A 15,932-nucleotide genomic window follows, 5' to 3' on the forward strand; every position below is an offset into this window, starting at 1 on the left:
TGCTCCACAGCCGCTAAAGCATGTTCTTGCAGTATAGAAGTATATAAGGAGGTAATATCCAACGTGGCCATCAATAAACACCCTTCCAAAGGAAATGTAAATTCTGATAGGAGTTGCAGAAAATGAGTTGTGTCCTTAATGTACGTCGAGATCTCTTAACACCAAGGGTTTCCGAAAATAGTCCACAAAGGTTGACAAGGGCTCTAGTAAAGAGCCTTGAGAAGAAAGTATGGGGCGACCAGGGGAATTTTGAAGACTCATGTGAATCTTGAGGAGTGTGTACAATATAGGAACTAGAGGATGTTGCGGGTTCAAAAAATTGAACTCTTTGGCTGTCAAGAACCCAGAGTCCAACCCCTCAGTGGTCAAATCTCGGATCGCGGCTTGAAAGGTGAGGAGTGGGGTCACTTGAAAGAGGCTGATATACACCCATTTGATTCAACTGTGACAAAATCTCCTGAACATAATCTAGTCTGTTCAATACAACCACCGTGCCACCCTTGTCAGCTTTCTTCACAACCAAATCTGTTGAGGATTTAAAATGTGACAAGGAGGCACGTTCGGCTGATGTGAGATTGTTACGAAAGTGGCCCTGCTTGGTGTTCATAGTCGCTAAAACATCCCTCGTGACAAGATCTTTGAAAACCTTGACTACCAGATCCAACGGAATTGGGAGGACCCAGCATGGTTTGAAACTAATCCGGGTTCTATCAGGACCTGTTTCTCTGGCATCAAAAAAGATCTTCAACTGGAGCTCCCTGATAAACTTCTCTAGATTGAGACGGAATTGGAAGTCATCAAAACGAGTCGTAGGGACAAACGAAAAGCCCTTGGCCAATAAGGAAACATCAGAATCTGATAGTGTCTACAATGCTATATTGATTACCACCGATTCGGAGGGCCTTGAGACCTGGTGAATGGGCGAGATCTGGTTGACCTCCCTCTGCTGTATCTCTGGGTCTGTTCTCCTTGACCACGACCTCTCCTGCGTGGTCTTTCTTCTAAAAAATCTTCTCCGTTGTCACTGCCACTTGAAGACGACTCGGGGAATTCAGTAGCTAGAAAAGTAACATGTTTCTCTGTGGATGAAGCAGGGCCACGTGTGTCTTTAGTGTTCCAAGGGTAAACCCGGTCTTGCTTATAATCATCTTCATGCTGTGTGAATTTCTTCAACTTGGCTTTCCTAATAGTATCCCTAAATTGACTAAGTGTGGATTTGAGTTGATCATATTTGTGGTCAAAAACTTCCGTAGATAATTTAGATTTCAAATTGGTCAGTTGATCATCTAATTTTGGCTTTTCAGCCTCCAATACGGTTTTGCTCTTCTCAATGACTGCCAACATCAGGTCCAGAGAAAATTTGTTCAAAATCATGTTCCATCTGGCTACAAACTCAGAGTCTTGTTTGAAAATCTGTGGTGCTTTAAAAATGCGCATCCCACGTGGAATCCTCTCTGGCTTGCAATATTTAATTAAAGCAGCATTATTCAATTCTAACCTGATCAAGGATTTCAAAGTCGTGGTTAGGTCATTCCAACCCAAGGATATATCCAAAAATTGTGATGTGTCTGTGCGCAACAGGCCTGTTGCTGCCTTAGCTGAAAAGCTAAAACCTGTATGCCGCGAGGTGGCCATGCCCACAAGAAAGAATATACCAAGGTATGTACAATGAAAAAGGGGAAAACTCGCTCAAAATCAACCTCAATGGTAATACGAAACAAGCGAGTAAAGACTACGAATGTGTCTAACACTACTCAAACAAAACAATCCTTGAATTGGTTATCCTGTGTCCCCTGAGGAAGCCTTTTGCTGAAACGGGTCCGTTGGGTTTAGATTCCATTCATGAGAATTGTACACAGTCAAGCTCAGCCAATTAAGTTAAGCTGGACCTTTACTTTCTTTTGATTGTTTGGCAATGGTTACACAGTTATAATTTTTTCTTTTATTTCTGTTTTTCCTCAAAATGATGCAAATTAAATTTATATAAAAAATTGTTTCCAAACCAAAAACAAAAAAAAAGGTATTGAATATTTTGCACAACCTCTGTGGTTGGTTGGGGTTTTTTTGACCAATGATTACAAAGAGCAGATATGTGACCAGGATGGTCTTATTGCTATAGGCTTGCAATAGAAGGTCATGAGGTCTTTCCCCCCATTTTTTTCCTTTTTTGTTTGAGTAGTGTTAGACACATTCATAATCTTTACTCGCTTGTTTCGTATTACCATTGAGAAAGAATATGGGCAAAATATGGAAACTAGAATATCTCAAAAGAGATTGTTTTAAATGTTGAAGTAGCTGAAATCATTTAAAAAAAGCAATGTCAGATATAAATTAACAAATTTGCTCCTATCAACTGCTTTACAGGCTGGGAACACAAATTTTAAAAAAGAATACCAAAAGTCTAAAAACTAACACTGGAGAGTTTGAATTTATTTTTTGTTACATTTGTACCCCGCACTTTCCCACTCATGGCAGGCTCAATGCGGCTTACATGGGGCAATGGAGAGTTAAGTGACTTGCCCTGAGTCACAAGGAGCTGCCTGTGCCTGAGATGAGAATTGAACTCAGTTCCTCAGGACCAAAGTCCACCACCCTAACCACTAGGCCACTCCTCCACTAAATAAAAATATAGACATGTAAGGGTAATTTTATAACAGGACACCTTCAGTGTATGAAAATACTGAATGGCGCCTATTTTAAGCCTATTTTATGAAGGCAATATAGGCGCTTATATGCCCTTATTAAATATGTGCCCAAAACCAACACCAATAGCAGGCACGTTCACATGCACAAATTTACATCTGATCTGAAGATGAAGTAAATTTGTGTGTGCATTCTGTGCATGAACCTCTGTTGGCAAGGGAGGCCTAGCTGCCAAGGTTGCTGAAGGTTCTTCCCTCCGAGGGTTCCACGCTATAGATGTCACCGAAGAGAAGACCATAGGGGCTGGGGATTCTGATTCAGCCCCAATGATGGTGACTTTGCCTGCTATATAGAAAGCTCTTCAAAAGTTGGACGGGACTGTCTCTAAATCTTCTTTAGTGAGTAAAATGGATCTTTAAAACTGTAGAATGTGTTAAACAAAAGACCACAAGTCAGATCCAGCATGTGCAGGAAGATATGCAATTACTCTAGTCTGTAACTGCAAATATTATGAAAGATAAAATCCTGCTACATAGGAAAATTAAGCAGATAAAGAATTTCTGTAGGAGACGATCTTTAGTTTTTAAATTTTCCAAATCTTTTTGGTATGACACCTGGAAATCTATTTTGGAAGTATTTGATAGTTATATTGATATTTTCCCCAGATGCTACTCCTCCTTTAAACCAGGGGCGTATCCAGACACCCAATTTTGGGTGGGCCTGGGCCCAAGATGGGTGGGCAGAAGAACCTCGCCCCATCCCACAGGTGATTTGGTCTCTCCTTCTCTCGCCTGCATGCCATATAGTCTCTCAAACATCCCCCCTCTCGCGTATACCTTTTAAATAGCAGATTTTCACCAGCAGCAAGCAGCAACTAATACACACTGCTCATGTTGGCCCCACACCCTTCCCTCTGATGCAACTTCCTGTTTCCGCCTAGGCAGAAATACATCAGAGGGAAGGCTGTGGGGCCGGTGCGAGCAGTATGTATGTCACTGCTCACTGCAGGCGAAGATCTGCTACTTACAAGGTATGCAGGAGGGCCACTTGTTGGGAGTTTTTGGCTGGTGGGGCTTGGGGATCCCTGCCAGCCACATCATAGGTATACTGCTACTGGGTGGGCCTGAATCCAAAGCCCACCCTTGGCTATGCCACTGCTTTAAACAGAACATGCTTTCTACCCATTTTTTCAATGAATCTCCCAGAAAGAAGTCCAAGGGAATTGGTACAAGAAGTGAAGATTAATATTGATAGTGTTTCTGCTATATTGGAGGAATCCATAACAGAAGTATTTCAAAGAGCCATTTTGCTGGCTTCTTTCATTTTTGAATAAGATCTAATAAGACTGTAATTTCATAATGCTCATGCTTTGTGGATAGAAGATCTGGGTCTACCCTGATGTGACTAAAAGCACACAGGAAAGGAGAAAGGACTTTTTGGCCTTAATGCAGGAAACAAGACATTTGGGTGCAACTTTCTTGTCGAGTTATCTCTGCAAATGTTTGGTCCACTATGCTGGAATAAAGTGTGTTTTCTTTGCTCCAGGGCAATTGAAGGCATTCCTAGATTTAAAAAAGATTTCAGTTGGGTCTGAAGGAAGAGTTGTTGGCAACTAAAGAAGGACTTATTTCATGTTATTGCCTATACTTATGATGTTATTTTCTTTGATTGCTCTCTCCTCCCTCTCATTTTTGTGGTCTGAAAACTGATATTGCTTCTTTAATAAGTATATGAACATTTTATCTGTTCATTTCTCTTTAACAAGTTTATACTTGTGATAAAAGGTACTAAACATAATAAATAAAAGAAAAAAAAGGCATGCTGAAAGCAGAGCCTGTGGAAGATGATGGGAAATACAAGCACCAGCATGTACAGCAAGAGTACCCAGTTTAGTAAGAAATACCTTTAAAAAATAAAAGAATCACTCTGGGTTTTAAAAATGTAAGTGCCAGCACTTACCATGTGTACATGCTGATTTTACAACCGGGCAACCTGCTGCGGTGTTTTTTTTTTAATCCAGCAGCGCCAAAATTGGTGCGCGCTGGAGGTGGAACTACTGCCGGTGGTTGCGTTGGGCCAGAGTTAGCTCTGGGTTGCCACACGGCAACCCTTTAGTAAAAGCGCCCCTCAATCACTACTAACATTTGTTAGCTGACAAGTTTGTCTTGGAGAAAAAGTAAATTATTCTTTTAGGTATGCTTATCTTGCCATTGAAAAATCAGAAATACATGCATAATTTTCCAGACTGCCTAAATCATACCCCTTTCAGAACTGTACACACTTTGGATTTACATATGTGGTGTCTTTCTAAAACAGACTTTTACACACCCAGGTTATTTACACTTGTAAATGCTGTGAAGCCTTCTAAAATGTATTTATTTAGATTTTGCTCACACCTTTTCAGTAGTAGCTCAAGGTGAGTTACATTCAGGTACACTGTGTATTTTTCTGTCCCTGGAGGGCTAACAATCAAAGGGCCCTGATTACTAAACTGCGTTGTAGGCGCTCTAACTTTTTAGCGCGCACACTAACGATAGTGACAGCTATTATATTCCTATGGGTGTCTCTATCGTTAGCGTATGCTAAAACGTTTGCACAATTTAGTAAACAGGGCCTAAGTTTGTAACTGAGGCAATGAAGGGTTAAGTGATTTGCCCAAGATCACAAGGAACAGCAATGGGATTTGTGCTGGGTACTGTAACCACTATGCGACCCCTCCACTCTGTATGACCTCAGTAGTGCCTTCTTTTGGGGTGCTTTGACAAAGGTGCGGAAAAAAGTGGCCTTAGTGCACCCTTATATGGGTTTTTCCCAGGCGCTAAGGCTATTTCTTCCTGCAGCCGGAAAATGGCCGATTTCTCATTTCTGGCATTAATGACCATGCTCTAATGTTGCCATTAGTGTGTGGCCATTAAAAAGATTACTGCATGAACCCTTACTGACACCTATTATGTAGGCAATCAGGGCTCACGTGCTAATCACATGTTAATCAGTTATCATGCGGCATTATCGATGAACTAACTGATTAGCACAGAAACGCCTACTCTCCACCCCAGACACACCCCCTCCGTGAAAAGAAAACAAACCATTTTTAGTATACACACGCAGAGTGCAAAATTGTAGCAGAACACTTCAGCGCATCCTGCGGTAAGCACTCATTAGTGCTTACTGCAGCTTTGTAAAAGGATCCCTTTATGCAATATGCATGTAGGCATTCTTAGGGATGGGGATGTAGAGAATGGGCATAGTAGTGCTTATCTTCATATTTTATCATTTTATTTATGTTATGTATGTATATATTTATTTAAAAATGAATAACCCACCAACCTACAATTCTTGGCTGTCAGTAACAAAACATACTTAATAAAATGCGTGCATATGTACAGTACCATTTCTTACAAACACACAAACAGGTATATTGGAGCAAGTTTAGCTTTGTGCAGGAGCTTTCGTAGAAGCTATTTTATAAAGACACCTAGACACACATACTGCCTTTATAAAACAGTGAAATATGTGCACCCATGTGCCTTTTCTGCCTAATTACCCTGTTATAAAAGTACTCTCCACAGGGGCATTAGTGAAAAGTACAGTAGTTTCCCAAGTAATGCCTAATGAAAATTTACCCACAGGGATTTATGCATGCTTTCTTTTAGCCTGCACATTGGTAAGCATTTTTCTAAACACCAGCCCAGATATTCAGCAGTAGTATCCAGATACTGACTGGCACTACATATCTGGAATCCAGTGGCGTTCCTAGACTGGCTGACACCCGGGGCGGATCGCCAATGCGCACCCCCCCCCCCCCCCGGGTGCATTTTTACCTGCTGGGGGGGTGCCGCTAGCCTGTCGGCTCCGAGTCCGCTTGTTCCCTGCTACTCCCTCTGCCCTGGAACAGGAAGTAACCTGTTCCGCGCAAAGGGAGCAGCAGGGAAGGAGCGAGCGGACTCGGCCAACAGGCGCGCGGCACCCCCCCAGCGGCATGCACCCGTGGCGGCCCGCCCCCACCGCCCCCCCCCCCCCCCTTGGTACGCCACTGCTGGAATCAGCACTGACTAAGATCTGTAACAGAATGGACACCCAGGAGGGAGTGGAAAACATGAAAAAGGATCTGGGGAAGCTAGAAGAATGGTCTACGGTTTGGCAATTAAAATTCAATGCAAAGAAATGCAGCAATTAAAATTCAATGTGAAGAAATGCAAAGTGATGCACTTAGGGAATAGAAATCCACGGGAGACGTATGTGTTAGGTGGTGAGAGTCTGATAGGTACGGACGGGGAGAGGGATCTTGGGGTGATAGTATCTGAGGATTTGAAGGCGACGAAACAGTGTGACAAGGTGGTGGCCGTAGCTAGAAGGTTGTTAGGCTGTATAGAGAGAGGTGTGACCAGCAGGAGAAAGAGGGTGTTGATGCCCCTGTATAAGTCGTTGGTGAGGCCCCAACTGGAGTATTGTGTTCAGATTTGAAGGCCATATCTTGCTAAGGATGTAAAAAGAATTGAAGCGGTGCAAAGAAAAGCTACGAGAATGGTATGGGATTTGCGTTACAAGACGTATGAGGAGAGACTTGCTGACCTAAACATGTATACTCTGGAGGAAAGGAGAAACGGGTGATATGATACAGACGTTCAAATATTTGAAAGGTATTAATCCGCAAACGAACCTTTTCCGCAGATGCAAAGGCGGTAGAACGAGAGGACATGAAATGAGATTGAAGGGGGCAGACTCAAGAAAAATGTCAGGAAGTATTTTTTCACGGGGAGAGTAGTGGATGCTTGGAATGCCCTCCCGTGGGAGGTGGTGGAAAAGAAAACGGTGACGGAATTCAAACATGCGTGGGATAAACATAAAGGAATCCTGTTCAGAAGGAATGGATCCTCAGGAGCTTAGCCGAGATTGGGTGGCAGAGCCAGTGGGGGAAGGCGGGGCTGGTGGTTGGGAGGCAGGGATAGTGATGGGCAGACTTATACAGTCTGTGCCAGAGCCGGAGGTGGGAGGTGGGACTGGTGGTTGGGAGGCAGGGATAGTGCTGGGCAGACTTATACGGTCTGTGCCAGAGCCGGTGTTGGGAGGCGGGGCTGGTGGTTGGGAGGCGGGGATAGTGCTGGGCAGACTTATATGGTCTGTGCCAGAGCCGGTGGTGGGAGGCGGAACTGGTGGTTGGAAGGCGGGGATAGTGCTGGGCCGACTTACACGGTCTGTGCCAGAGCCGGTGGTGGGAGGCGGGGCTGGTGGTTGGGAGACGGGGATAGTGCTTGGCAGACTTATATGGTCTGTGCCCTGAACAGGACAGGTACAAATCAAGGTAGGGTATACACAAAAAGTAGCACATATGAGTTTATCTTGTTGGGCAGACTGGATGGACCATGCAGGTCTTTTTATGCCGTCATCTACTGTGTTACTATCCAGCTTATTTTCGAAAGTGATCTTCCGACACAAATCGGGAGATGGCCGGCCATCTCCTAAAACCGGCCAAATCAGTATAATCGAAAGCCGATTTTTGGACACACTCGCCGGCATTCCGTCGCGGAGGCGGCTAAACTTCAAGGGGGCGTGTCGGCAGGGTAGTGAAGGCAGGATGTGGGCGTGCTTCTGAGATGGCCGGCTTCAGCTGATAATGGAAAAAAAGAAAACCGGCGATGACGAGCATTTGGCCGGTTTTACTTGGTCTATTTATTTTCATGACCAAGTCTCAAAAAGATGCCCAAACTGACCAGATGACCACCGGAAGGAATCGGGGATGACCTCCCCATACTCCTCCAGTGGTCACCAACCCCCTCCAACCCCCCAAAAAAACTTTAAAACATTTCCTTCCTAGGAGGGAAAGCCAGTCGGCCAGCTCGTAAAAAAAAAAAAAAAAAAAAAGGATCTTGCTGATCAGTTATGTTATGACTTACTTGTTCTGGAGTGCTGTATTTTGTGATACTGTTTTGAGAAATGTTCATTTTCCCTTGATGGCCGTCCCTGACGTGCACTTCCCTTAATAGCTATCTTTCTCTCCGAAAGTGCACTTCTCTTAATGGCCGGCTTTCTCCCCAAACAGGGAAATCAAAACAGTTTTTGCTAACAGGTTTTTTAGTAGTAACAGTGGGATTTGAACCAGCCACCTCTGCATTACAAGACCAGTGATGTAACCACTTGGCCACAGCTCCACTTACTTGGCTGTCCCTCCCTTTTGATTATACCCCTTCAGGTCTCTCTCAGCCAATCACAGTGCGTTAAGCTGTCTGTGACCAAGAAAGGGATCTGGGTGTCGTCGTCGATAATACACTGAAACCTTCTGCTTAGTGTGCTGCTGCGGCTAGGAAAGCGAATAGAATGTTGGGTATTATTAGGAAAGGTATGGAAAACAGGTGTGAGGATGTTATAATGCTGTTGTATCGCTCCATGGTGCGACCGCACCTTGAGTACTATGTTCAATTCTGGTTGCCGCACCTCAAGAAAGATATAGTAGAATTGGAAAAGGTGCAGTGAAGGGCGACTAAAATGATAGCGGGGATGGGACAACTTCCCTATGAAGAACGACTAAGGAGGCTAGGGCTTTTCAGCTTAGAGAAGAGACGGCTGAGGGGAGACATGATAGAGGTATATAAAATATTGAGTGGAGTGGAACAGGTGGATGTGAAGCGTCTGTTCACGCTTTCCAAAAATACTAGGACTAGGGGGCATGCGATGAAACTACAGTGTAGTAAATTTAAAACAAATCGGAGAAACTTTTTCTTCACCCAACGTGTAATTAAACTCTGGAATTCGTTGTCGGAGAACATGGTGAAGGCAGTTAGCTTAGCAGAGTTTAAAAAGGGGTTAGACGGTTTCCTAACGGACAAGTCCATAAACCACTACTAAATGGACTTGGGAAAAATCCACAATTCCAGGAATAACATGTATAGAATGTTTGTACGTTTGGGAAGCTTGCCAGGTGCCCTTGGCCTGGATTGGCCGCTGTCGTGTACAGGATGCTGGGTTCGATGGACCTTTGGTCTTTTCCCAGTGTGGCATTACTTATGTACTTATGTACTTGAAGCCAATATTCAAAAACACTTATTGGTTAGCAGATGCTGCTAACTGGATAAGTGCTGATGAAAGACATATTCAGTGGCACTAACTGGATAGTGCTGCTGAATATTTCCTTTGACCTCCTTGGCACTATCTGCATAGAGGCTGGGAGGTCAATGGGCAGAGCTTAGGCACATCCAGAGATTACTGGTTAGTAGTGATATTCAAATTGCTAATCACAGAGCTAACCAGATAAAATTAGGACAGCAAATAAGCTGCCCCAACTTTATCCCGTTAGTGGTCTGAAAATTGTCGCTAACGGATAACATAGAGGGGCATTATCGAACGGCGCTGGTGAAATTGATCGCCGGTGATCTATTTTGGCGGCGCCGCAACAGCTGGCCGGAACCGTATTATCGAAAAAGATGGCCGGCCAACTTTTGTTTCGATAATACGGTTGGGGCCGGCCAAATGCCACAGATCGCCGGGTTTGAGATGGTCAACTTTGTTTTTCAGCGATAATGGAAACTGGAACCGGCCATCTCAAACCCGGCCAAATCCAAGGCATTTGGCCGTGGGAGGGGCCAGCATTCGTAGTGCACTGGTACTTCTGGATGTGGAACCTTGCATGACGTAGCTATAATTCGGGTTCTTTTTTCCCACATGCATCACCTTGCACTTGCTCACATTAAACGTCATCTGCCATTTAGCCGTCCAGTCTCCCAGTCTCGTAAGGTCCTTCTGTAATTTTTCACAATCCTGTCGCAAGTTAACGACTTTGAATAACTTTGTGTCATCAGCAAATTTAATTACCTCGCTGGTTACTCCCATCTCTAAATCATTTATAAATATATTAAAAAGCAGTGGTCCTAGCAAAGACCCTTGTGGAACCCCACTAACTACCCTTCTCCATTGTGAATACTGCCCATTTAACCCCACTCTCTGTTTCCTATCCTTCAACCAGTTTTTAATCCACAATAGGACATTTCCTCCTATCCCATGACCCTCCAATTTCCTGTGTAGCCTTTCATGAGGTACCTTTTCAAATGCCTTTTGAAAATCCAGATACACAATATCAACCGGCTCCCCTTTGTCCACGTTTGTTTACTCCTTCAAAGAACTGAAGTAAATTGGTCAGGCAAGATTTCCCCACACAAAAGCCGTGCTGACTTGGTCTCAGTAATCCATGTCCTTGGATGTGCTCTGTAATTTTGTTTTTGATAATAGTTTCTACCATTTTCCCTGGCACTGACGTCAGACTCACCGGTCTATAATTTCCCGGATCTCCCCTGGAACCTTTTTTAAAAATTGGCGTTACATTGGCCATGAGACTGATAGACTGCGGGAGGCAGCCTAGCTTACTCCCACGGTTGGCAGTGAGACCAGATATTCAGTGCTGGGCCGTTTCTGGTGACTGGCATTGAATATCCGTTTTATTTTTGGCCAATTTAAACTTAACCAGCCAAGGCAATACTCAGCACTGGTCAGTTAAGTTTAAACCAGCCAAACATAGGCCTGCTATTTCAGCAGCCTGATTTGGCTGCCAAACTTAGCCTGTGATGCACTGAATATTAGCGGATAGCTGGTTATATCGCATGATATAACTCTTAGTCGCTAAGGGCCACATTCTGTATATGCTGCCTGAAAAATCCATGTGGAAATGATTTCCACCTAAGCGTATTCTATAAGCAGTGCCTAGATTTAGGCATGATATATAAAATATGCTTAGCTGATATCCTAGCTCTTAAAACTACATGCGCCCATTTGCAGCAACGGAAATGTGGCGTAAATTCCAGTGCATAGATTTAGGCACAGAGGGCCATGTTCTATAACAGTGCTTGTAAATTTCAGAATGCTCACAAAATGCCTATTTCCCTGCCCATAACCACCCCCCCCCCCTTTTGCCTGCACGCATTAAAATTTAGGTGTAGTGCATTACAGAATACACTTATCGATTTATGCATGTAAATTCTAATTATTGCCAATTAGTTAAGCACTGTTAACAATGCTGATTGATTTGTTAAAGCCAATTAAGTTGTGCATGTTGTTATAGAATACACCTGAATTTCAGCGTGGAACGCTGTTAGCGCTATATAGAATCCAGCGGTAAGCGCTGACTGGAAATATTTAGCGCTGAATATTCGTGGATAGCCAATTGAGCGCTATTTAACCGTACAGGAGCCATTCCTGGCTGGTTAAATAGCGCTAAATATCGGGAGAATATGTTTTGTGTAACCAAAGCAGTGCACGGTTTTCCATTTCTGTCTCCAGGAAAACCTGTGCATCATACAGATAAAGGTATATGCATTGCTGAAAAATGCATGTAGTTTTACTTGCATACATGGTAGGCAGTAATTAATAGTCTGCACTTGTTTTAACAGCTTTGAATAGCTTTGTGTCATCAGCAGATTTAATCACCTCACTTATCTTTCCGATTTCTAGATCATTTATAAATATATTAAATAGCTCCGGTCCCAGTACAGATCCCTGCAGCACTGCACTATTCACCCTCCTCCACTGAGAAGAATGATCATTTATTTATTATTACCACTTATATACCTCTCTTATCCAGAGTGGAGTACAAAATAAACATACGTAATAAAAATAAAACATATCAATTACTAGAATTCACAAAGAAATAGCAAAACAATAGAGACAGATTCATCACTGTGCTGTGTCCTTGCTATACCAGTCAAATTGTAGTATACATCAAAAAATGCTGTTTCAACAGTTGTTTAAATAGGCCTGAGTTCTTCTGGCCCTTAAGGGCACCCACCCTCTGTTTTCTATACATTAACCAGTTCCTAATTCATGCTTCCATGCAGATATTTTTTCATCTTTGAGCCATTTGCTTTCACTACAGTCATTTTTCCAGACGATATGTCCAAAGAGACCTCTAGTGGGAACTCTTCTCCAGCTCTTTTTCCAGAACTTTTGAGATTGTCTCATGCATGTTTGCTTCTTCCCGCCTGTCACTATCACACGGGACTCCCTCAGACCACTGCAAGTATCATAAAATACAGCTCCTTGGGGAGGTGGGAGGAGGGACGATTGTGAAGATTCCTATTCTGCTTTCCTCAAAGAACAGGCTGTTACAGGTAAGTAACTGTCCGGCCAATATTCAGCCGATGATGGGCAGTGTATTTTTAAATGCTGACTATTGGCGGCAAAATTAACCCTGGATATTCAGTGCTGGGCTCAAAAGCAGTCCTAAATTCACCTGCGTAGCTGGGTGGGTGCTGGTACTGAATATTGCCGGTACCTGCATAAATGACAGCTCCTCCCCAACCCTGCCCCTGTACCGTTCCTGATCTGCCCACTTTTTTAATGGCTGATCAGAGTTGATATTCAGCAGCACTGCCTAATTAAATGCCACTGAATATCTGCGGTTGGGCAGCCATGAGCGATTTCAGTGGGTAGGAGCCTCTCCCACCCACTTAAATTGCTTTGAATATTGGGTGGTGTGTTTTTTTCTGAGGACAAGCAGGATGGTTGAATTCTCACACACGGGTGATGTCATCCAATAGAACCCTAGTGGGACCACCTCAGCATTATCTGGATAGTGCTGAGGTGGTCAGCAAAGATGTTCAGCAACATTATCTGGATAATCCCACTGATAACTAGTGGTTGGTCCCAGTGAATAGCACATATCCTAACTGGATAAGTACTGCTGAATATCAACCCTCAGAGTCTCAACCTGTTTTCTGAAGTTGTGGATACTTTCTGTGGTTTTTTCTTGTGTGATTATTTTGTTCTGATTGTTCAATTACCTACTTTTGCAGTTCGGAAAGCTCACACAGCCTCACTTATCCTGAACCTTGGGGAGTCAGCAGAATTCGATGTTCTATTCAAACCCTGTCTGCACCAACGTTTTACGGCAACAATCCGCCTGTCTGTATTAGATAATCAGTATGAGGAGAGCAGGGTACAGCTTGTGGGAGAAGGCTACCAAGATGATCTCACCTTGGATAACATTCACTACTTGGTGGCACCAAGCGGCATAGAAAATGTTGAAGGACAACTGAAAGATGACGACATAGAAGGTAATGGATATGAAAGCAGACTTACCAGTTGATTTAAAAGCGGTGTGTTTCCATGCAACTGTGCTATTTCTTAGTATGCAACACCTGTGGGTAGCTGTGTATTCTGAATGTGGTACAGCTTGGATTCACTTTTGCATTGTGTATCTTAGTAACAGTTTGTGCATTGTATAGCCAGAATTCCCCTTGCAAACTACACCCAATATAGTTACCTAAGCCTCTCAGTAAGAATCATTGCTAAGTACTTGGAAGAAATATAAATTTGAAAAACTGCCCCTGAGCCATACATAAAGGGGAGAAGAATAGTGATAGGAGTATATTACTGTCCACCTGGTCGGAACAAACAGACAGATGTTGAAATGTTAGCAGAAAATAGGGAAGTTAAGAAACTAGGTAACATCATAATACAGTGCACTCCATTTAAGTGCATGTCGGATAAGCGCATGCTCTGTTTAACTGCATGCTGTACTTCGGTCCTGTTTTTGGTGCCATCAATTTCTATGGGGACAAACTTCGGTTTAGCGCACCACTGATAAGTGCAAGATTCGCTTATATGCATGGTTTCGCTTATATGCATGGTTTAAGACCGCTCCTGTGCAGGAAAGACTCCGCATAAGCGCACGCACGGAATATGGAAGCTGATTGACGCATGACAAAGGCGGTAAATTTGAAATCTCATTGGTTAATTGCCACAGGCAGAAGAAGCGAAGGAATGTTGTAGAGTGTACACTGGAGTCATCGTCGCACAACTGTAAGACTTTAACACTGGCTGAACGAATAGAAGTTCTTAAAAAATTAGAAAACAAACACAGTCAAGCATCTATTGCTAAAGAATATGGTGTCGATCCCAGTCAAATTTCACGTATCTTGAAGCAGAAAGACCAGCTTCTGGAAGACTGGCAAAACAATACAAATCCACATCAGAAACGAAAACGGGCGGGAAAAGCTGAGGAGGTAGAAGATGCTCTTCGGTGGTTTTCTCAAGTCAGGAGCAGACAGTTTCCTGTCAGTGGTCCACTGCTTATGGAGAAAGCTAATCAGCTAGTTGAAAGTCTTCGACTAACTGAATTCAAAGCCACTGTTGGATGGTTGGAAAGATGGAAGGAGAGGAACAACATAAAATTCAAGAAACAGCATGGTGAAAAACAAGATGCTGATGACTTTGGTGCTGAAAATTGGGTTGTTTCAGTTCTTCCTACCATCTTGAATGAGTTTGCACCTCGTGACATTTTCAGTGCTGACGAAAACGGTCTCTACTGGCGAGCGATTCCTGATGGAACACTTGCATTCAAACAAGCCGAAACTACAGGGAGTAAAACGTCGAAGGACCGACTGACGATCCTCCTTTGCTGCAATATGGATGGGAGTGAGAAGTTGGAACCTCTCGTCATTGGAAAGAGCAAACAGCCCCGTTGCTTCAAGAATGTTAAGCGACTTCCTGTGTCATATGAGGCTAACGCAAATTCATGGATGACTGGGAAAATTTGGAAGCAGTGGCTAAAGAAATTAGACACTAGAATGCGGGCACAAAAGCGTCAGGTTTTGTTGCTTTGTGATAATTGTGCTGCACACAGTGATGATGGCAGGCTGTCTAATGTCAAGGTGGTCTTCCTGCCACCAAACACTACCTCTCTGATCCAACCTATAGATCAGGGCATAATAGCCAATTTCAAACAACATTATCGGGCTCTTGTACTACGTCGTCTGATGAGCGTTATGGATGACCAGACTGGCAAGGATAAACGTGCTGTTGAACTGCCTCATAATCTATCACTGTTGGATTCCCTACATATGCAGAAAGAAGCCTGGAATCATGTTACACAGGCAACCACTGTGAACTGCTACAAGCAGGCAATCTTTTGTTAGGGATGTGGAGAGGGACAAAACAGATGCAGCTGTTGCAAACGCGTCAGATGACCAGGCTACTGACATCCCAGCCGGTGTTATTGAAGAGGAGTTTTATCACTACGTAGCTGTTGATTACGATCTACAAACAGCTGACGACAGCACTGTTGTCCAGATATGCGCCTACTTGCAGGCAACTGCTGCTGATGAAACAGATGATGAAATGAGCAGCGAGGCACATGCTGACGAAATTCAACAACCTCCTGTCACTTTTGCAAGAGCGCTGGAGAGTCTCAACACCGTGCAGACCTATCTGGAGGCCACTGGATGTCAGTGCTATGACAGTTTTTACCGTCTGGCAAACGTAGTCTATGGAACTCACAGACAAGAGTGTACAGAGGACTATGACTG

General features: G+C 43.6%; 1 protein-coding gene across 1 annotated transcript in view; it reads left to right on the plus strand.

Moving 5' to 3' along the window:
* Positions 1–15,932, plus strand: part of HYDIN (HYDIN axonemal central pair apparatus protein) — a 2,443,906-nt gene that overhangs the window by 1,990,902 nt on the left and 437,072 nt on the right. Inside the window, exon 87 of the mRNA XM_030205004.1 lies at positions 13,419–13,679. Coding sequence (XP_030060864.1) covers positions 13,419–13,679 — 261 coding nt within the window. The remainder of the gene's footprint in view (positions 1–13,418; positions 13,680–15,932) is intronic.

The sequence above is a fragment of the Microcaecilia unicolor genome, chromosome 5 (assembly GCF_901765095.1).
Source record: "Microcaecilia unicolor chromosome 5, aMicUni1.1, whole genome shotgun sequence".
NCBI lineage: Eukaryota > Metazoa > Chordata > Amphibia > Gymnophiona > Siphonopidae > Microcaecilia > Microcaecilia unicolor.